This window comes from Anopheles marshallii, chromosome 2 (assembly GCF_943734725.1).
Source record: "Anopheles marshallii chromosome 2, idAnoMarsDA_429_01, whole genome shotgun sequence".
Lineage (NCBI taxonomy): Eukaryota > Metazoa > Arthropoda > Insecta > Diptera > Culicidae > Anopheles > Anopheles marshallii.
The window spans coordinates 30,412,184-30,435,049 of NC_071326.1; the positions used below are offsets into that span (position 1 = coordinate 30,412,184).

The 22,866-nt window shown below is 48.2% G+C and overlaps 1 protein-coding gene across 1 annotated transcript in view; it reads left to right on the forward strand.

Annotated features, from left to right (window-relative positions):
- LOC128718903 (basement membrane-specific heparan sulfate proteoglycan core protein) overlaps window positions 1-22,866 on the forward strand; it is a 93,268-nt gene that overhangs the window by 68,799 nt on the left and 1,603 nt on the right. Inside the window, exons 24-53 of the mRNA XM_053812518.1 lie at window positions 432-506; window positions 775-789; window positions 1,570-1,703; window positions 1,776-1,869; window positions 2,306-2,686; window positions 2,764-3,170; window positions 3,257-3,541; window positions 3,617-4,581; window positions 4,651-4,768; window positions 4,839-5,909; window positions 5,983-6,243; window positions 6,326-6,497; window positions 6,895-7,077; window positions 7,427-7,560; window positions 7,630-7,804; window positions 7,874-8,474; window positions 8,538-8,800; window positions 9,001-9,181; window positions 9,253-10,241; window positions 12,369-12,487; window positions 12,570-12,741; window positions 14,401-14,415; window positions 14,462-14,467; window positions 15,785-16,030; window positions 18,757-18,911; window positions 18,993-19,274; window positions 19,373-20,295; window positions 20,371-20,531; window positions 20,610-20,860; window positions 22,146-22,845. Coding sequence (XP_053668493.1) covers window positions 432-506; window positions 775-789; window positions 1,570-1,703; window positions 1,776-1,869; window positions 2,306-2,686; window positions 2,764-3,170; window positions 3,257-3,541; window positions 3,617-4,581; window positions 4,651-4,768; window positions 4,839-5,909; window positions 5,983-6,243; window positions 6,326-6,497; window positions 6,895-7,077; window positions 7,427-7,560; window positions 7,630-7,804; window positions 7,874-8,474; window positions 8,538-8,800; window positions 9,001-9,181; window positions 9,253-10,241; window positions 12,369-12,487; window positions 12,570-12,741; window positions 14,401-14,415; window positions 14,462-14,467; window positions 15,785-16,030; window positions 18,757-18,911; window positions 18,993-19,274; window positions 19,373-20,295; window positions 20,371-20,531; window positions 20,610-20,860; window positions 22,146-22,845 — 9,534 coding nt within the window. The remainder of the gene's footprint in view (window positions 1-431; window positions 507-774; window positions 790-1,569; window positions 1,704-1,775; window positions 1,870-2,305; window positions 2,687-2,763; window positions 3,171-3,256; window positions 3,542-3,616; window positions 4,582-4,650; window positions 4,769-4,838; window positions 5,910-5,982; window positions 6,244-6,325; window positions 6,498-6,894; window positions 7,078-7,426; window positions 7,561-7,629; window positions 7,805-7,873; window positions 8,475-8,537; window positions 8,801-9,000; window positions 9,182-9,252; window positions 10,242-12,368; window positions 12,488-12,569; window positions 12,742-14,400; window positions 14,416-14,461; window positions 14,468-15,784; window positions 16,031-18,756; window positions 18,912-18,992; window positions 19,275-19,372; window positions 20,296-20,370; window positions 20,532-20,609; window positions 20,861-22,145; window positions 22,846-22,866) is intronic.

A 22,866-nucleotide genomic window follows, 5' to 3' on the forward strand; every position in this document is an offset into this window, starting at 1 on the left:
TACATTAAATGCTTGAAAATCAAAACAAGATTCACGCTATTCTGGTAGTTATATTCGACACACTTCACTGGTTTGTATCCGTACCATACGCTAATTTACGAAAACAGTAGCTTTTTGATTCACTCAACCCAAAACAACACATTTAAACAGCGTTCCTGGAGTTACAGCCGGATTTCATTAACCAAATGATATTGTCTGCGTTTTGTTCTGCGTTACAAAATTCGAACTAAAACAAACAACCAATTAGTGAATGATGTGTGAGTTTGTCTAATAGCAGTATCACACTGATCGCTTTCTACCTACGTACGTTAAACTGCAATTCGGCACAGATGTCAACCACCGGAAGGAGTAGTGTTGAACAGTTGTTAATGTAGCGATGCTAATTGCCATTTGTTTGTTCTTGTTCCTTCCACTGCCCAACTTCTACCTAGACGTCCCACCACCGCCGTTCGATCAACCAAGGCTAACCCTTAGGACCTACCCCGATGAACAAACGATCAAAGAAAGTAAGTAGTGAAGCGCTCGCGCAACCGAAAGCCGGAAACGGAAAGTAGCAGTGTGGCCTGAAAGCTCCATCGGTTCAGAGCGATGGGATTTTCTTACTGTATTTATGTGTGCTTCAAATTTACCATTCCCGTGTTTTTTGCTGTGCTGTACACTTCCTAGCTCCCAAAAACTATCCCTTTTTAAAGCCTGTTGTCTACCTGTGCTTTACTATAACGCTATCTTCTTCCATTTTTATACGCTTTCTAATCACTTGCTTGCAATGAAAAGAGGAAATTGTGGAGGGTAAGTTTCACTACCGACGGTAAAGTCGTAAACCGAGAGCATGTTTTTATTCTACCTTTCTTTTTGCATGATCTCTGCATGGCGTTAGTTTCACAGTAACTGTATCGTTTTAAATAGCACGCTTATTAGTTTTAGTTATGTTGCAAAGTTAGCTCTATTATATTCTTTGCAAAATTAACGTTTTAATGAAATAAAGTTGCTTCTTTTACTTTTTTGTGTGAATAAGTTAAGAAAAAATATGTTTAAAACAAAAGCGTACGTATTTTATTGTTTTAAAAACACAATTACTTGTTCACAATATTTCTCTTAAAATAAAGGAAAGTTGTAATAATTTCTTTCCATCTTCGCAATGTTGTTTTTATTTTTTTTTAGTGCGCTTCACGGGTCTTTATCCGTGTTTAAACGAATTAATTTGTTAAAAAATAGTTGATACTAAACTGATGATTTTGATAACTAAATTGCTTCGTAAAATATTACACACATTCCCATGAATCTTAATCACTGTTTTCATAAAATTTTCAAACAAATTTAGTTTTGTGTTTGATATCTCCATTAGATCTTGTATATATGCTCACATTACATAAAAAAAATCATAAAAGTTTGTGAAACCATGAATTTGTAATCAAAGTTATTCGATACTTTAATAAAAACATCTTATTTGTTCATATGATTAGAAAAACAAACAAACATTGTAAAACATTTTCATGAAATAATGCACCATAATCTGGTTAGAGTGGTTTCGGTTCTTCAGCCACTGATGCATCTTTCACGCCATTGCAGGCAACGAAGTCGTATTCCAATGTCGCGATGAAGGCCCAATGCACGCCAAGGTTAGATGGGTGCGCGGAAATGGCCAACCGTTGCCGCCCGGCACGCGAGACATGAACGGCCGTCTGGAAATACCGAACATTCGGGTTAGTTGTCATCCTCAAAAAAGTTTCTATCTCGAATGATACTATACAATACTTCCAATCACCTTTGATTAGATCGATCACAATGGGGAATACGTGTGTGAGGCCGTCGGCTATTCGAAATCAACACCCGGAAGCAGCAAGACGGTACATCTCACTGTCGAACGATGTAAGTAAGCTCAAACATTATGCGAACTGATTTACAACCAGGAAAAAGCTGCATTTTTTATAAAATTCTTTATGAAACTGTACATCATTTCTCACCTTATGCCGATTGGAGCATCAGCATGGAATGTGAAGTATAGTAAGCTTTGGTACAGCGCCTTAAAGTATGGGCCAGTGCCACATATAGGCTTCAAATTTTATGGAACAGGTAAACTGAAAGTGTCTGAAAGGTGCTATCTTGCGAGTTTCTAAACCAATATCCGTCCATTTCATGCTTCCTATCACGATCTTACGTTCGTGATTTGTTGAAACCCGGTTAGTACGAATATTCACATCCACAATAAGATGCTCCGTTTTAGATGGCAAAGAAAAAAGATACACGCGGATTGCACGGTTGTTTCAATTGCGCTAACATTTGTGAACCATTTCTTTGCAATCAGACAACTACCAACGACCACCGACAGCGTGCGCGGTTCACGAAGCGACCTGCATGAACGGTGACTGCATTCTAAAGACCCAGATTTGCGACGGTAATCGTGACTGCAACGATGGTTCCGATGAGACGGGCTGCAGCCCGTACCAGCAGTGCGAACCGAACCAGTTCAAATGCCGCAACAGTAAGTGCGTACTCAAGACATGGTTGTGCGACGGTGAGCAGGACTGTGGTGACGGTTCGGACGAAGAAAACTGCGCCACACTAGCGCCCGATGCACCCTGCCGATACGACGAGTTCCAGTGCCGTTCCGGCCAATGCATTCCGAAGTCATTCCAGTGCGACACGCACCCAGACTGTCCGGACAAATCGGACGAAGTTGGTTGCAGTAAGTACTGGATTGCGTGCCTTGACGGGAGAACTGTTTTAACCATTTTAACCCCACCCCATTGTTCAACCCTACAGTGGCACCGTCGGTGATTCTGCCACCGCCACCGTCACTCACCATTCCGGCCGGCGGTATACTGAACATTACGTGCCGCGCTACCGGCGTTCCGGTACCGTTGATCGTGTGGCGACTGAACTGGGGACACGTGCCGCAGAAGTGCAAATCGCGCAGTGATCAAGGTTTGGGCCGGTTGACCTGCGAGGATATGCAACCGATCGACTCCGGGGCGTACTCGTGCGAGATCATCAACACGATGGGCACGCACTTCGTGTCACCCGACACAATCGTCATCGTAACGGGCAGTGGTCCTGTTTGCCAGCAGGGCACCTTCAACAACAAGGCGCGCAATCCGACTGACTGTATCAACTGCTTCTGCTTCGGTGTGTCCACCACTTGCAGCAGTGCCGATCTGTACACGTACGCCGTAAGTAACCCGGCGACCTGGCGAGCTTCCGTTTGGCACGAATTCGACCCGGTTTGATAATTTGACATTTTTTTGTTTGTTCGCAGCTAAAACCACCAGTATCATCGCTGACGATCGTCGGTGTGGAAGGACCGTGGAGTGGTCGCAGAGAGTTGGTAGTGGGCGAGTTCGAAAATCACAACCTCACCGCACAGCGCCACGGTGTACAACTGCGCCTCACTAATCTTGTCCCAGGGCGTCGCGTCCCGTACTATTCGCTACCGGAGGAGTACAAGGGCAATCAGCTTAAATCGTACGGTGGCTCCATTCGCTATGATGTCGAGTACGATGGCACTGGCCGTCCCGTGAATGCTCCAGATGTGATACTTAAGGTACGAACGGCAACAATACGAATTCGCCCCAACTTCGTTGAAGTGCTTTTTTACATACAAATTCCTTTTTTTCAGGGCAATGGAATGACTCTGGTACACTGGCATAGTGGCACGTTCTATCCGGATATTAAAAACCACGTTTCGGTCAGTTTGCTTCCTAGCAACTGGGAGCGTGCGGATCGTACGCAAGCTACCCGCGAGGATATTATGATGGTGCTGGCCAGCATCGAAAGCATTCTGATACGTATGCAGTACGTGGACGGAATCGAGCGTAACATTGAGCTGGTGAACGTCATGATGGATTCAGCCGCCCATGACGACCGCGGACTTGGCTCAGCTTCGCTGGTGGAAGAGTGCCGCTGTCCACCGGGATACCGTGGGCTGTCGTGCGAAAGCTGTGAGCACGGCTATGTGCGACAGAGCAGCGGACCGTGGCTGGGACGCTGTGTGCCGCGCGCGGAAGAATGTCGTCCCGGATACTATGGGGATCCAAATCGTGGCATTCCCTGCTCACCGTGCCCCTGTCCGGTTGCGGGTGAAAAGTCAAGGGCCCGCTCCTGCTATCTGGACAGCCGGGACAATGTGGTATGCAAGTGTGACCGTGGGTATGCAGGCGAACGGTGCATGGAGTGTGACGTGGGTTACGTCGGCAATCCGCTCGGCGAAGGATGTTTCCCCAGGCCCGTCTCGAACTGCAATGCCCTCGGTACGGAAACCGTCGGCTCGGATGGTCGGTGTTATTGCAAGTCGGGCGTTGAGGGTGCGTACTGCGATCGGTGCGAAAACCACTACTTTCACATGTACGATAAGGGCTGCATTGATTGCTTCTGCATGGGCGTGGTGAACCAGTGCAGCAGTACGACCTGGACGCGCGACACCATCCAAGCGTCGTTCGCTGACGGTCGGTCAGGGTTCTCGCTGATATCGGACTATAACAAACCGTCGGTTGTTGCGCACGCCCTGCCAATTTCAAACAGAGAGATCGTGTACCGTAGCTTCGGTGCCAGCGATGATACCTTCTACTGGAGGCTCCCAACCCAGTACGTATCAAGTAGACATATTACAACCTCCCGTGGTAACCTTCTTGTTGTTTTAACTCCTCCTTACAGGTTCTTGGGAAATAAGCTTACCTCGTTCGGTGGCACACTGAATTACACCCTGCGCTACACTCCCCACTCGTCTGGTGGTGTTTCGCGTAACAACTCTCCGGACGTCGTACTGCACAGCGTAAGTGTTCGGGGCTGTTTATCTCATTTTATGTCGCTAATTAATTTTTTATCCGATCGGGTCGCTACAGGGTAACAAAATTAAGCTACATCACTATCGAACCAGCAACGGCATCTCACCGTACGGCTCGAGCACACATTCGGTTGCGATCGTAGAGGATGAGTGGCAAAACTATGAGGACGGCAACACCGTCAACCGGGAGTATCTGCTTATGGCACTAGCGAACGTTAGTGATATCTTCATCAAGGCAACGTACAACACGGTTTCCAACGAAGCGGCCCTTTCGCACGTAAGCCTCGACATTGCGCGGGACACACCGTACGGCAGTGGCGTTCGCGCCTGGCCTGTCGAGCAGTGTCAGTGCCCGGTCGGTTTCATCGGGCTGTCGTGTGAAGACTGTGCGCCCGGCTACTTCAAGGGCGAGCAGGGAATTTATCTCGGACTGTGCGAGCCATGCTCGTGCAACGGGCATTCGGAAGAGTGCGACGCGCAGACCGGCGTCTGTATGAACTGTCGCGATAACACGTACGGTAACAACTGCGAGTTGTGTCGTCCACCGTACACGGGCAACGCGACCGTCGGTACACCGTACGACTGTACGCTCAGCAGACCCGACCAAGCGTTCGACTGTCGGGAGTGTGACGTGCGCGGTTTCACTGGCAGTTGTCAGCGTGGCTGCGAGTGCAAGCGGCTGGTCGAGGGACGCCGATGCGATCAGTGTCGCGAGGGTTCGTTCGGTCTGAGCGAACAGCACGACACCGGGTGCTTGGAGTGTTTCTGTTCCGGTGTAACGAAAGCGTGCGGCAGCTCGAATATGTACCGCGAGGAGCTGCCAGTGCTGGTGGACATGTTCGATAACACGATCACGCTGACCGATCGCGATGGCAAGCTGATGGTGAGCAAAAACTTCAAAATCAACCAGAGCATCAACGAGATCAGTTACACGTTCCGTGATCGTGAGACTTACTACTGGAGCTTACCCCACATAGTGCTTGGCAATCAGGTTCTATCGTACGGTGCCAACCTTACCTTCACGCAATACGTCGACGGTGGCCGACCACAGCCCGACCAGGACGTGATACTGATCGGCAGTGGTATGAAACTGTCCTGGTCGTCTCAACGCGATTACCACGAGGACGGTGTAAGTACTGGGAATGGGTGCAAAAGCGACATAAAATGTGCAGCACGTAACGTTGGTTGGGAATTTGTTTCAGACCGTCACCGTGCCGCTGCTGGAGCGTAAATGGACTGTGACCAACCGGAGAAATTCGTACCCCGCGTCCAGAGGCGATCTGCTGACGGTGTTAGCCAACCTGGATCACATACTGATACGGGCAACCACTAAGGAATCGACCAGGGTATCCAAGTTGAGTGATATTACACTCGGCACGGCAATTCCCACGCCAACCGGCACACGTGCCAGTGAGGTCGAAATGTGCCGCTGTCCAAAGGGTTACCGTGGAACAAGTTGTGAGGTAGGAAAGCTAGCATGAACATTTCTGTCTTACAATCGAGCTGGCAGTAGATATAATTTAATTTAAAACATGCAATTTGCAGCAATGCGAGGACCTGCACTATCGTGACATTTACGATCGTTCGGCCGGACTTCTGGGCGCATGTAAACCCTGCCCATGCAACCGTGATAATTCTGACTCCTGTCAGATGGACAACCGCGGTGTTGTGGTGTGCAACTGTCGGGAAGGATACAGTGGAGATAATTGTGACAATCGTAAGTAACGGAAACCCCTCTACCCTTGGCAATGGTGTTTGTGGAAAACGAACTGACATCCCCGGTATCCCTGCTGTCACATTTTCTTACGCTCATATAATACCTAACATCGGGACACATTTAACTGTTTTCACACTTTTACACACCCTTATAACGCAACAAAAACAAACAAACAGCAGCGTTATGCAATCAATGCCTCGCATGCATCATTTCAAGAACAAACTCTGTTGTAGTTTGACACTTCACCATATAGACTAGACGAGTTATTTGCATGGCGGTAAGGAAAGTGCCTGGGTTTACCAATCTATTTCGTTTTGATTTGACACCTCATGACTCTATCCTAATATACGACATAATAAACATTTATTCTCCATCTATAACACACTCGTTCGCATAGAATTATCTACACACCGTCCAGCGTTTCGCAGACCGGCTAACAGTAGGGTTCCTACCACAGTTAAATGCACGAACAATGGCTTTGCACACACGCTCAAGAACAATCTTTACGACCTTTACCACAAGTGTGATAATGACGGTGCCGAGATTGGTGTGTTTTACAAGAGCAAGCGATCGAATGAAGGTTTTGCCATTGTTTTTTATCGAGCTTTCTATGTTTTATTAAGTGCTTGTTGGGTTAACTCTACGCTATATTAATCGCTTCTTACGCAGTAAGGTATAAAATACACATCAGCTAACTAACTAAAGCTGTTAGACTTAGTTAAAGTAGTCTTCAAACTGTTGTTTGATGTGTTGATGCTACTAATGTGACGCTACATTAAGTTGCTCAAGTGACTAACCCCAGCACCAGTAGGCACAATGTTAACCCCAGTACGGACGATAATAAACATGTGTTCTCATTTATGTATCTATATGCTATATTAATCTTCTCTACACCTTTGGGACTATCTCCTCGTTCGTCCACTGTACAGAAATCGACACTCGTCCGACTGTACCACCACGAAATCCCGTGATCGAAGTGATCATCAACGTACCCTCCATTAAGATCGTCGAGATTGGTGAAGATTTCCGTGCGGACTGTAAGGCACATCACATCGTTACGAAGGTAAGCACGAAGGTTCTAAAATTTGTTGCTGTAACGCTCATGTTACTTACACTGCCTGCGCTACTGTAGAACCCAATCGACGTACACTGGACCAGAATGAATGGACGCATGCCGGACAGTGCCTACACAGACCGTGGAACGCTGGTGATTACCAACATTCAAATCACCGATGGAGGTTTGTACGTGTGCAAGGCGGGCAGTGGTGCCGAGGTGGTGTACAAGCAGATCACGATCAACGTCAGCGGTAAGTGGCGAATTGAGCTTCCCGAAGACATCCCATTCACCCGGACATTCCGTTTCCCCCAACACACAGAACAAGAACCGGTCAAGCCGACGTTGACAATATCGTCACAGTTCGTCGATCAGGACGAATACCAACCGGCAGAGGTACGCTGTACGGCGACCGGTTATCCTACACCCATGATCCGGTGGGAACGTGTCGACCAACCGCTACCGTACAACATTGTCAACGAGGATGGTCTGCTGCGGTTCAACTCGCTACGGTTGCAGGATGCCGGAACGTACAGCTGCCGCGCCAGCAATAATGTCGGCGAGGAGTACAAAATCTTGACGGTGTATGTACGTCCGGCCGCCGGTCCGACGCTACCGCCATCCCCTCCGCAGGAGCTGGAACGCATTGAAATCACGCCCAGCAGCTTCGACGGACAGCCGGGTGAAAAGATCCAACTCGTCTGCCGGTGCTCTCCGACCGCGCAGATCGTCTGGACCAAGCTGGGCGAACCGCAACTGCCGTACAATGTGAACGTGAACAATGAGATACTTATCATCGAGCATGCCTCGCAGGAGAATACGGGTCGGTACAGCTGTACCGCGTACTTCCCGAACGGACGCGTCAAGACTTCGACCGTCGATGTCATGATAACCGATAATAATTTGCCTCCGGAACCGAACCGGTACGTGCGAACCGGAAAGAACGCGCAACACACAAATACTAACGCTTCCGTCCATCTTCGCAGGGTTGCACCACGGGTAAATCCACTGAACAAGAACTACGTCGTTATGCAGGGGGCCGATTTTTCGCTTTCCTGCGAAGCGACGGGCACTCCGTTCCCCACCGTCAAGTGGACACTGAGTGGCAAAACGTTCGAAAGTAACGTCCAGCAGAGTGGCAACGTGCTGCGTATCTTCAACGCGCAGCCGAGCAACGGTGGCGTGTACATCTGTGTCGCCAACAATGAGGAGGGCATGGATCGGGCCTACACCGTGGTAGAAATCGATCGTAAGTACCAAGCATTGCGTGATGGCTATTCATCGAACTATCAGCATTAACAACGCTTACATTTTGTGACTATTCTCATTACAAGCGCTCGAAGCGATAACCGGTAACAATGATTAGTTCCCCCAAAAAAAAAAATAGATTCCATCGAGTTCCAACATACAAAAAATGCATACCAATCAATTCTTCCTCAATACTTTCAGGTCGAGAGAAGCCAATCCTGGAAATCTATCCGAGCGAACCCCAATCGATCAAGGTGGGAGAATCGGTACGTCTTAGCTGTCGTGCATCCGCCGGTGTACCGTACCCAACGATCACCTGGGTCCGGAAGGATCGTATGCCATTATCGTCTCGCTTCACCAACGACGCGGAGGGTGTTATAACGTAAGTATGCTTTACTATCCACGGCACTAGCCACCATAATGGAGCATCTTGCCAATTCACCCCCCAAATAGTTTGCGCGAAGCCACCCTGGAAGATGCGGGCGAGTATGAGTGCCGCGCGGAGAACGTTGCCGGTACGACCGTCATTTCCACCACTGTCGAGGTATTGCAGCCACCCATCATCACACTGCAGCCAAACGAATACCACAAGATCACGGAGAACGATGACTTCACCATTCACTGCGCGGCAACGGGCAAACCGGCTCCAATGGTCACCCTAACACCGCCACGCGGTGCGGTGCGATCCCACTTTGGCCAACAGACGGAAGGGTTGCGTGAGGTAACGCTCAACCTGCACCGTGCGGAGCTGACCGATGCTGGAACGTACGAGTGTACGGCCAAGAATGCGGCCGGTGAAGATTCGCAATACCTGACGCTGCAGGTCGACACGAAACGCGGTGATGTTGGTGGGTACGACGATGATTACGATACGCCGTCACGCGTACCAGCGCAACCACCGCGCCCAAACTCCCCGCAGTATCCGATCTTCCACACGTACAAGGCGGTGCTCGGCGAGGAATCGCATCTGCTGTGCCACGAGGAGTACCGGAACGCCATGACCGAATGGCGCCGAAGCGATGGGCGTCCGCTTCCGTACGGTTCCATCGTGCGGGGTGGCAATCTGACGATTGAAAACACCGGCTACGATGCGAACGGTATGTACGATTGTGTCACGTACACGAGCGTATCCTCCCAACCGGTGACGATAGTGCGCATCATGGTCGATGTTGTTGCACCGCCAAAGATCACCTTCAGCCCGACGATGCCGATGACGGTGCGACCGGGCGATAAGGTGGACATCTACTGCAACATAACGGGCGAGCAACCGATCCAGTCGCGCTGGCACGGCGAACAGGGTTATCCGCTGCCCCGCACGGTACAGGTGTACGGAAACTATTTGCGATTCTCCAGCATCGCGCTGGAGGATGCCGGTCGGTACTACTGCACCGCATCGAACGTACACGGCAACACCACGAAGGTTGCGGAAGTGATCGTGAACAGTAAGCATGGTTTTTATTTGTTGTAAGCATGTTGAATTGATGTTTGGTGATGCTTGTTGAGGTCAATACTGAGTAAGCTAAACTCGTGCGAAACTCCACAAAGCGCTGATATAACTTATCTGCAGTGGTGCATTAAACCCCTTGGAGGCTCTGGGCGGAATGACACTTGTGGCCCCTAATTACCTCTTCCAGGGGTAATGATCTGTTTTCATAAACTACAGTTCTGGGAGGGAGGAGAAAGGTGGTTGGTACGAGACCCATAATCGGGCTGCCCGATAACATCCTTATCGGGCTGCCCGATAACATCCTTATCGGGCTGCCCGATAACATCCTTATCGGGCTGCCCGATAACATCCTAATCGGGCTGCCCGATAACATCCTTATCGGGCTGCCCGATAACATCCTTATCGGGCTGCCCGATAACATCCTAATCGGGCTGCCCGATAACATCCTTATCGGGCTGCCCGATAACATCCTTATCGGGCTGCCCGATAACATCCTTATCGGGCTGCCCGATAACATCCTTATCGGGCTGCCCGATAACATCCTTATCGGGCTGCCCGATAACATCCTTATCGGGCTGCCCGATAACATCCTTATCGGGCTGCCCGATAACATCCTTATCGGGCTGCCCGATAACATCCTTATCGGGCTGCCCGATAACATCCTTATCGGGCTGCCCGATAACATCCTTATCGGGCTGCCCGATAACATCCTTATCGGGCTGCCCGATAACATCCTTATCGGGCTGCCCGATAACATCCTTATCGGGCTGCCCGATAACATCCTTATCGGGCTGCCCGATAACATCCTTATCGGGCTGCCCGATAACATCCTTATCGGGCTGCCCGATAACATCCTTATCGGGCTGCCCGATAACATCCTTATCGGGCTGCCCGATAACATCCTTATCGGGCTGCCCGATAACATCCTTATCGGGCTGCCCGATAACATCCTTATCGGGCTGCCCGATAACATCCTTATCGGGCTGCCCGATAACATCCTTATCGGGCTGCCCGATAACATCCTTATCGGGCTGCCCGATAACATCCTTATCGGGCTGCCCGATAACATCCTTATCGGGCTGCCCGATAACATCCTTATCGGGCTGCCCGATAACATCCTTATCGGGCTGCCCGATAACATCCTTATCGGGCTGCCCGATAACATCCTTATCGGGCTGCCCGATAACATCCTTATCGGGCTGCCCGATAACATCCTTATCGGGCTGCCCGATAACATCCTTATCGGGCTGCCCGATAACATCCTTATCGGGCTGCCCGATAACATCCTTATCGGGCTGCCCGATAACATCCTTATCGGGCTGCCCGATAACATCCTTATCGGGCTGCCCGATAACATCCTTATCGGGCTGCCCGATAACATCCTTATCGGGCTGCCCGATAACATCCTTATCGGGCTGCCCGATAACATCCTTATCGGGCTGCCCGATAACATCCTTATCGGGCTGCCCGATAACATCCTTATCGGGCTGCCCGATAACATCCTTATCGGGCTGCCCGATAACATCCTTATCGGGCTACCCGATAACATCCTTATCGGGCTGCCCGATAACATCCTTATCGGGCTGCCCGATAACATCCTTATCGGGCTGCCCGATAACATCCTTATCGGGCTGCCCGATAACATCCTTATCGGGCTGCCCGATAACATCCTTATCGGGCTGCCCGATAACATCCTTATCGGGCTGCCCGATAACATCCTTAACGGGCTGCCCTGGACATTTTTCTTAACTGTTGAACGGGAGGGTTTTTTTTTGGAACCCCCCACACGGCGAAGCTCTAGGCGGCCGCCTACTCCGCCCACCATTAGATCCGCCACTGCTGATCTGCGATCACTGCTCACTCTCAGAGATCACTAATGATTTGTCAAACTCATTCAACTCACTCACAGAAAGTGATGATCATTGTCACTCATGAATGAGTTGATACTCATGAGTTCAATAACCCATGCATTAGTTTTCAGTTTCAATTCCGAAGAATAACTCTTCGCAGAGTCAGCTTAAGAGTAAAATCTTTAACGCACCTCACTCACTCTGCATCATATCAGCTTGGTGAGTTGAAAATCCCATCACTAATCACATGAAAAATCGCTTCACATCGCTAGAAAACGAACTTATGCCAGAGCTCCCGGTATCCGGCCAGCGGTACTACAATGTGGTGCAGGGTTCGTCGATACGGTTGGATTGTAAGCTACCGCCCGGAGCACCTTACGTTAAGGTTGAGGTAAGTCGTTGTTATAACGATTTTTTTTTTTGGCAAAACTATCGTTCCACATGTTCCTGTACGCTTGTCCCCATATACGCAGTATCACTGGAATCGCCGGGAACAACATCTACCCCCGAACGCTAGACTTGCAATGAAGGGCAAACAGATGCAACTTACCAATGTGGCCAAGGATGACGCTGGTACATACGAGTGCAGAATGACCTACCCGAACGGCACTGTCGTGTATGATTCCGTAGTACTAACTATCTTGGGTAAGTAAACCAACCGTTGACCGCGTCGCATTTGAGCAATGGAAACAGAAGCAGGGCGGGACTGAGTTCAAGCTATAGAAAGCAAACGGTGGCGGGAGCTTTAGACAAAACAAAATTAATTAAGCAAACCGTGTCTTGACTGCGGTCGCAGCAAGGGAAACGTATGGAGCCGTAAATTAGCCAACAGGTTAGCATCTTTCGACTAAATTACATTTTGTAAGTTTAAAACAAAAAACTTTAACTTTCGGTAATTTACAATTGGGGGCCAACACCAATTTATTCCAGCTCGTAGTAAATAATGGTGGTAAAATTAAAACCAAGTATACAACCCATCGAAATGCCATTAACGGTTGGCCCTTAGTTTTATGTGACTCCTTGGCAAGGTACAGTTAGTATGGAATGAATATTTAACGCTTGCTACAGTGCAGAATTAAAACAATGTCTCAGACGATAAGATCGGTTCTTTGACGAGCTAGCAAAATTGTTTTAGGTAAAAGATCCAAGTAGCCAAGATCCTTATTCCCCAGCGTTTTGTACATAGAACAGTAACAGGCGTTAGCTACTTCTGCGAAGGTTCATGTTTCACTGCTCGAAATGAGACGACTGTGTTGACGTGTAAATACGTAAGCCCAAACAAACCAACCAAACTGTATTCTAAACCGCTACCATACGGCATACTGTTACATGCTAAGTTACCAGTTAGCTGTTAAAACCATGGCACAGGAGACCATACGTTGACAGTGGGAGAAGGAAAAACAAACAAACGAATCGAATAACTCTCTAACTGCCATTCGTAGTGTTACGATCGCGTACAGTGTAGAACGGTGAGATGTGTTGCTTGGGGGTTTGGTCGGAACGAAACAGTTAACCGTACTACGGTGTATGATACTTAGAGTAAACGAAAAAACAAAAATAGCACAAACAAACACACAAACACAACACCAAAATACTGCCACCCAAGCGAATGTATAGTACACGGTCACGGTCTTTTCGACACACAATATTATCAACCCAATCAATCGCAAATTTATGCTGTGAGCATAGTTTGTCACAACGTTAGTGACACTACTGTCGTAGCATTAGAACACGTCCGCGTCAACACGCACGTGCGGTGTCCAGCCGTCCATAGTAGTGGTACTAGAGGTGATTAACAGTAGTATGTAATGGCTAGCCACCGCATGTTCTACCACACCAAGGATCATAGTGTAGCATTGTTTGATAGGTTTTTTGGAATTGATACACCCCTGCACGTAGCCATTTGTTACCACAGTTGTAGTGTTTAACGACGTTTCCATCCTCGGCGTATCCTTGCGTCTTGGCACAAACAAGAGTGTACCTTTTCATAATGCCTAATATAGAACACCTGTCACTAGCAACAAGCGAGTACCTGCAACCTGCATCCTTGTACTCCACACCCCCTTTCATGCACACCCACACACACGCACACCCACACAGCCACACACTAGCGAAAGAGCATACATACTTACATGTACTTGTTTCAATATGCGCCTATATCCATTATGTAACGAATGACTAACCGCCACAAATCAGACCAATTGTTTGCGTACCGCCAGCTACTATTAGAAACCGCAGCTGTACCAGGGACAGCTGACAAACACATGGGGGGAGGGTAGGCACGGTACCAGCTGGGAAATGGAGATGGTAACACGAGCAGTGGAGCGATTATGAACGAGAAAATGGGACAATAAAATAACCACAGGACCCAGTGTACTAATGTCAAATCATTCATGATCTTTCTCTCATTTGCTTGATCAACCCCGGGGTGGGGGGGGATACCGATTTTTGCTGCGAGTGGACTACCTGGATGAACTTGCCTGCCCGCGTTTTGCGCCAAAAACCATTCCAACCGAGCGTTCACTTTCACCTCGCTGCCCACGGCTTGGTAGCTGCTGCAAGGATTCCGTCCCGATGGTCCCGACCTCGAAATTCCAAACAACCTGAAAAAAAAACGAACCTCGAAATTCCAAACAACGACACAACACTTCATTCCCCTTCATCTCGCGATCACATCCACTACACGCCCGCAGTCTTAGCTTACCGAACGATCAAGGCAGGGTTACACTATGAGCTGTGTGTTGTTCTGTTTTTTTTTTTTTAATTTGTCACTACCCTACCCTGTTGTAGCCCTAATTGCCCTAGTTGCTTCTTCACCCTTCGTGCTACGTGATCATCATCGAAACATGCTACAAAAAAAGAAAAAAACAAACCCATTACCCACGACAGATTACAGCAGCACACGGAACGGTTGCAAGTGTCTTGTGACTTGACATTTTACCCCATTACTCCATGCCCATGCTACATGTGAGTTGATGTGTGTATTTTACATAGCGATTTGTTTGTGTGTAGAGCTACCTGTGTGTGTGTATTTTGCCAGTGTCACATCACATCCACATCATCTGCTTGTAGTGAACACCCTGTGGCAACATAACGACGGCGTAAACCCACACACAAACACACAAACCCACACGTACACACTAATGCACACATCTGCACGAACTGCATCATTCCGATTCATATGCCGCCGATTTGTTGAAAGTTTCCTTGCGCAAATCCCCTGAGCGCATCGGGAACTTACAAGCGAGATGCAAAACGTCACCGTGAGGAACATCCATGCAGCTGCATTTGCGCAACTTGCCCCATCGAAACAAGAAATTTGGCTGTTCCGAATTCGATCGTACCCATGTGTACCCGCAATCAAATTTTGTACCGAACAAAAATCGTTTTGTTTTACCAACGGGTTTGCACTATTCGCGCTGCAATGCATCTACATGCTCATACATGTGTCCTGTGCGCGGGGGTTGTTTTTTTTATTTTTGTTTTTATTTTATTGTTTGTTTTTGCTGGCTTCCGAGCGCAATTCCATTAACATCGTCTAGAGCGTCTAGCGCAAAACCGTAGCACGTGCACACGCACGTTATTACTAGCCACAAAAATGCTCCCCTAAATGTCAAACTCAATCTTTGCCCACGCGTGCGGTGTGTTGCCGCGTGTGTGTCCCGGGTGCCACCAACCGCTGATGCAGACGGTGCAGCGATCTTCAGAATAGAACACTGTATCGATGCGCATCCTTCCGCTCCAAACGTTATCCACATTATCTACATCAGCTGCGTGCGGAATTACACGCCGCGGATGCATCGCGCCCGAAAGCGGAACGTATCCCGGGTGGGACAGTCCGGTAACCGGTCCCGGTCCACGGTAAAGGATGCTGCGTTGGCGGAGGTGGATGTCCGTGTCGATCGTCCGAAACGCCCACCAACGTACCAGTTCGGTTTGTTATAAACTATGATTTCTTATGTTTTCTTCACTGTCTGTCTCTGTCCCTTAGTTCTCATATGTTCCACCCCACCGCCCCTTCCCCTCCTCACCCCCTCCAACAGTACCCCTTAGTGCCTTTACTTATCCGATCCATATTTATATATAAATAATGTTTGTTCGTCGCTATCTAGCACACCCAACTAGCAATTGGTAGTTGACGTCGTAGTCGTAGCCAGTCTCGTTGTCAATGTCACTACAGATTCGTCCTTACAACCAAACCTACCGTCGATTCCGCTCGTGCCAGCTACTCCGCCCCTGTTTCTTGCCAGTGTTCTTGGTAATCAAACACATTGTCGAAATTCCAAATTCTAAATTCCTGACCCACTACACCGATCGGTCCAATGCAAGCTGATTCGAATCACCGTCACTTATCCTCTTTACAAAGCGCGGAGTACCTCGGAGACGTTGAGCAGTTCAGTGGAGTATCTACGCCATTTCTTGTGTTTAGCATCCATGTGTTCCACCATTTGTGTGTTTTGTATGTGTGTGTGTGTGTATGTGTGTCTACCAAAGTAGAGATTGTGTTACTGTTCTAGTCATCTGATTTGTTTTTTCCTCTTCATCGTCTAAACGTTACGCTCAATGTCTTTACTCGAAAGCTGTTTTTGTATGAGTAACTTTTTGGAATTTGTCCCAATCTTTATACACCTAGCCACGTGTACTAATAGCCAGTGCGTTTGTTAATTTGTCGCCATGTTGTTTAAATGTGTTAATTTAAATATTCGTGAACTTATGCTGCTAGCGTCTTACGCTTTGTGACCGCTGTGTAAGTTCACTTTCTGCAAAGCTATAAGTTGTGAGAATATTTACACTCGAGTTTGCTATGAATGGGGCAGATCATACTCTAAGTTAGAAATCTTACCTTTTAGCCTGTATCTGCCAAATAATCCAGGTACCGGGCTGTATCATTCTGTACAGATTCGTAAAGGACATAGCATTTTGACATAAAGAATGACACAAGGGATAATTTTTGTGAAACTACAATTTGAGAAAATTCGATTAAAGTTTAGAAATTTTATTTTAATTTCAACTTAGTTAAAATTTTATATAAGTCTGATTATTAAAATTTCTTTTTTAGTTGTTTTCGATAAAAAAAATTGTCCACATTTTTTGCACACGGGAAATATGACCTTACCTGACTCATGACCAGCTAGCAAACTTTTTTGTTTTGACATTTGTCTAACTCGAGTTAGCTACTTTCATTTGGAAGCCAATATAATACTTCTTTCCTTGGCTTACCTTGGCTTGCCATTTGTATGGCGAGCTGTAAGCGGATAAGCCTGGAAACGTCTAAATGCATACAAAAAAAACTGGCTTAGAGTATGATTCCGGCCAATGATAGGAAAGGAATGGAGTTCCTTTGGAGTAAAGGTTCAATATTCATTTGCCTCTCTTTATGAAGTTATTTCGCACACACAAAAGAAACATCTGATCTTCCGAAATCCCGTCAAGAAGTTAAAGCATCAAAAATTAGCTTTTTAGTCGACTTTGGAAGTCGACTAAAAACATAACTGGATCCAGAAAGCAATGCGTCTGTGTAATGGCGCCAGAAAATAATAAGAAAAAAAAACCAAGTTAGTTAATTCCTTCCTCTAAAGTCGATCCACACCAAACACAGCCAAATGGCCAACGGTATGTAGAACAATTTAAAATTTTTCCATTTCGTGTGCTTTTCTTGTATTTCACCAGTACGAACTGGCACTGTCTTTGGAAAGAGGTACTATTTTCATACTTAAAATGTCCTTTTCCTGTGTGTGTGTGTGTGTGTGTGTGTGTGTGTCTTCTGTGACCTGAGTGGGCGCTTATGTGTTTGTTGCGACATTGAATGTTGCTTACAAAAATGCTTACCATCTATATCCGTTGTCTTGTTCGATCTGTTCTCTGTTACTATATGTTTTGTATTCTTTCGTTTCTTTCCCCTACGTTTTTCGTTTCTTTTTGAGTTTGTGAAAAGTGTTTGGCTTTCTTTTCATTCTGTACTGTAAAAATCTGTAGCCTCTTTGTGGCTTTTGAATTCTTTGTGTGGTATATTACGCTTTTCGCCGTTGTTTGTCTGCGTGCTTAGTACACACTCCAACCATTTAGTATCACCAAACTCCGCCATCTCGCCGGTTCTTCGTGTACCGCCGCGAACAAATGCAGCAAACCGAGCAATTCGGCTCACCGATTGAGCTTAATGGACGTAATGTTTTCCGTACTTGCATTATCGCTAACCGCCTGGTAGAACTGTGTGACTGCTAACACCCATCAGTAGCTGGTCTGTCCGTACGGGGTGCCTCGTTTCTAACACGTAGCTCTATCGCCATGGGAAAGAACATTTACTAATAGCGCGGTTGTGGTACTAACAGCTGGGAACGATGTGCTAACATCTTAGCCGGGAAGGTGGAACTTGCTAGTCTAATATGAGCTGGTAGAACAATAACTAGGTGGTAGTGGCTAAAGGAATCAATTCGCGTACCAAGCGCAATGCAGCCAAATCATTTCCGGAAATTTTGCAACAAGCCAGTAGTAGTTGAATGTTATAAAAAAAAACCGATATGTATCGAACAGCCTAGTAACATCCATTGTCGAATGGAGGGTGTTTTGGTCTAAACCGAACCGTCGAAACCGTAGCACCCCCATTCAGCAGACGATTGCATTAATGAGCTCTCGTATTGTCACACTTTCGCTCCGGAACAGCACCAGAGTCGCTACCAATTCTGCAGCTGGAACCATCGCACTCCATGGTACGGCCTGGCGAATCGCTGGTAGTCGACTGTAGCTCGTCCGCCGGTACCGGTGTACCGATCCGGTGGGAAAAATCCGACGGAACGACACTGCCGTACAACATTCGTGTAAGTATGCCGCACGTAGCACGTGTTGGGTATGGCCAGGGATTTCATGGTAATTCTGCACGCGTTTGTTCCCGAGCACAGCAAGAAGGCAATCGGCTCTACATCCAGAATGCGCGCGAAGATGACTCCGGCACGTACACGTGCGTTTGCTACACCGAGGATGGTTTGCGCTACATTTCCGACTTCCAGCTGGAGGTGGAGGAAAACACGATCCCGGATGTGTTGCCCCGCAGCACGACCCGGCTAGAGTTTGCCGAGCGTGGCACGACGGTGAAGCTGCAGTGCAACGCAGACCAGTACGCCAATTCCTACCACTGGACCCGTGAGGACGGTGAACTACCATCCGATCGAGATACGCGCGGAGTACGTACAGGATGCGATGGCACTATTTAAGGACATTCAATCATTAACATTACCCTCTCTTCTGAATCTCGTTCTCCAACACGCACTCGCGCTCGCAGTCCGTACTGCTGCTCCCGAATGTGCAGGCTTCCGATGCCGGAAAGTATGTCTGCGCCGCGAAACACGGCGGCCAGGCGGTGAACGTCGTCATAACGCTGGTGGTGAACAACGTCATTCCGTTCTTCCCGCAGTCACCGCTGAGCTACATGGAGTTCAAATCATTCGACAACGTGTACTCCAAGTTCTATTTCGAGATTTCGTTCAAGCCCGAGAAGCTGAACGGGCTCATACTGTACGCGTCGCAGCGTCGCCCGAACCAGGACTACATTGCGCTATCGCTCCGCAACGGTTACCCACAGTTCCGCTTCAACTTTGACGGCCAGCAGGTGGTGCTGCAGCCGGAGAAACCCGTGCACATGGGCAAGTGGCACACGGTGAAGGTGAACCGTGTGCGCAACAACGGGTTCCTGCTCGTGGACGACCAAACGCCGGTCAGCTTCCCGGACAAGCTTAAATTCTACGGACTCAACCTGGACGACCATCTGTTCGTTGGCGGTGTGCCACACTTCGACCAGGTGCCGGCATCGGCGATGGAGTTCAAGGAGGGCTTTGTCGGGTGCATCAGCCGGTTGAAGCTGAACGTCCGGGAGGTGCAGCTGTACCAGGACGCGCTGGAAACGGTCGGCATTACGACGTGCGAACCGTGCGCCGAAGATCCGTGCAACAACGCGGGCACTTGCGTCGAGGCGCAAACTGCCCAGGGCTTTAGCTGTCTGTGTCGGGACGGGTACACGGGCCGGAACTGCCAGCATGAGGGTGACGGATGTGGTGCGGATACGTGCGGCGTAGGACGTTGTGAGGAAACGGACAGCGGAACGGAATGCTACTGTCCGATACACAAGACCGGCGATCGGTGCCAGTACACGGAACACTACACGGACGCGACGCTTGCCTTCAAGGATGGAAGTTATGCTGCTTACGAGTAAGTGTCCCATCTCCAACATACCTGACCCAGTGTATACTGACCTTTAATACGTGATTCTGTTGTTTTGTGTAGCAAATTCCAATCAAGGCGTAGCATTCGCTTCCGCTTCAAACCGGACTCGTTGGAGAACGGCATTATGTTCTATGCGGCGGAACACGAGCAGGCCTATGGGGACTTTATGGCGATCATCCTTAACAACGGCTACGTTGAGCTGCGCTACAGTGTGGCCGGAAGTACGTAACGAACCAGATGCCTTTTTGGGGATGCGAACAATGCATTACCGAACCCATTCTCGATCGTTTCTTCCACAGAGATGAAACCACTAATTATACGCTCGACCGTACCGATTGAGGCTGGCCAGTGGCATACGGTGTCGGCAGGACGTAGCAAGGCCGGGGCCGGATTCTTGCAGGTAGATGACGAGAATACGCACAACGAGGTGGCCAACAGCAACACTCCTATACTGCTCAAGACGAAGGTGTACGCTGGTGGGTATGACAAGCGGCTGCTGCTCAGCCAAGAGGTTGGTGTCCGGCGTGGCTTTGAGGGCTGCATAGCTGAGGTAAGTTAGTACAGTCGTCTGGTGATGATGTGCATTACTGTTAGTACTTCATGAACCCTTCGAGAAGATTAATTCATATGAATCTTTAGTGAGGAGTCATTAAAACCGGGAATCCACTTGTAAAAAGATTAATGGGCCCTCAGAACAGTGGGAGATCAAATGCATTAGAGCAGGGGTCTCCAAACTTTTCAGTCTGCCGAATATTTCAGACACGAACATCGATATTCTAAAACAGGTTTACACTAACACAAGCAACAAGTAAAACAAGTAACATAGTTTATTGAATCGCAAAAACTGGATATGGAATCGCGTGCACATTTTAGTGAAAGTCAAATGCGGTCGGACTGTTTACGTACTAGCGGATTCAAGCGTTAAACTACAAAATTAAATTGGAAATTATTCACAATTATTTATCACCGTTGAACACAAATTTAAATCGATATTATGCACAACCTTCGTTTAAAAATTCGTACATTAAATATGTATATTTAATCTCAACTCTTGAATCCGCCAGGTACGTAAACAGCCCGGCCGGATTTGACATTCACTAAACTGTGCACTACAATTGTGAATTGTCCCGTACGTTGGACTGACAATCCAGCCCCGGGTAAATAAAGTCACAGAAAGCCAAAAATGGCAGACCTAGACCTCTTGAGATTGTTGTATCGAAAAAGAAGAAGAAGAAGAAATTGTGCCCGTGACTCCATATACAGCGTTTGCGATTCCGTAAAATGCGTTGTGTTTCACTATCAATCTCCCCATTTATCTTATAAGCTTACGCGATTCATTGAGTTGGGTTACATTCAATCTGTTGTAAAACCCTGTACCTTGCGGGTAATTTACACAGATATTGCGCTCGAGATGATTTTCACATTTTATTACAGTAATTAATATTTTAGCAGTATAAAACATTACAACTTTCCTAAATTAGACATTGTCATTAAAATGGTAACATTATCAATAGCGTCGCGGGCCGCACTGGAGACTCTCGAGGGCCGCAGTTTGGAGACCCCTGCATTAGAGGTTTACAGCGAAATTAGTAGATTGGTAGTAGTACCGATGGCCGCAGGAGGTGAGGTCCATTGCGGTCAAACTCCTGGGAGGTCTTATGTCTTTAATTAAAGATCTTATAAATCCTTAATGGTTCATGAATCTTTGGAATAGAAAATCAAATTCATTCATTCAGTACAAAGATGCATCCAAATTCCTGGATCTGATTCAGATGTACCGTACCCCTTTGTCAACTGATCATTTCTTACATTATTTCACCTTTAACTCGCGATAGCTCGAAACGTCTGGCAACAAGCTGAACATGATTGATGACATCCGGGACTCGGCAAACGTTTACCACTGTGGACACGCGGGTGCACCCCAACCGTACCCGTCCGACGTCGAAAGTCCCGTCACATGCCGGCCGGGACGCGGTGGCTACAACTGTGAAACCATCACCGACATCTGTGTCGACCAGCGGCCCTGTGAGAATGGTGCCCTCTGCCAGACGTACCACGGTGGGCTCAACTACACCTGCACCTGCCAGCCGGGCTATCTGGGTTTGAGGTGCGAGGTGCAGTACAACACGCTCGTTGCATCCCGCTTCACCGGCAACGGTTTCATCGAGATCAATCCGTTGGCGTTCAAGTACGGCGAAAACCAGCTCACCACCGAGATCGCGATCATGTTCAGCACGAGCGAACAGAACGGGCTGCTCATCTGGTACGGGCAGCGCAATGACGAAGAGTTCCTCGGCCACGACTATATCGCGCTGGCCATTCAGGGTGGGTTTGCCGAGCTGACGATACGAATGGATGGGCAGGAATCGTACGTCCGCAACGGTGACGTGTACGTCGCCGATGACGAACGGCACGTCGCGCTGATCCGCCGCGAGCGCAACCAGTTCCATCTGCAGGTGGACGGGCTGACGGTGCACGGTGAAACGCGTCCTACCGGAAAGCAGACAATGGACATACCTGGCAGCATCTATGTCGGTACGTACGAGGCAGATCGGG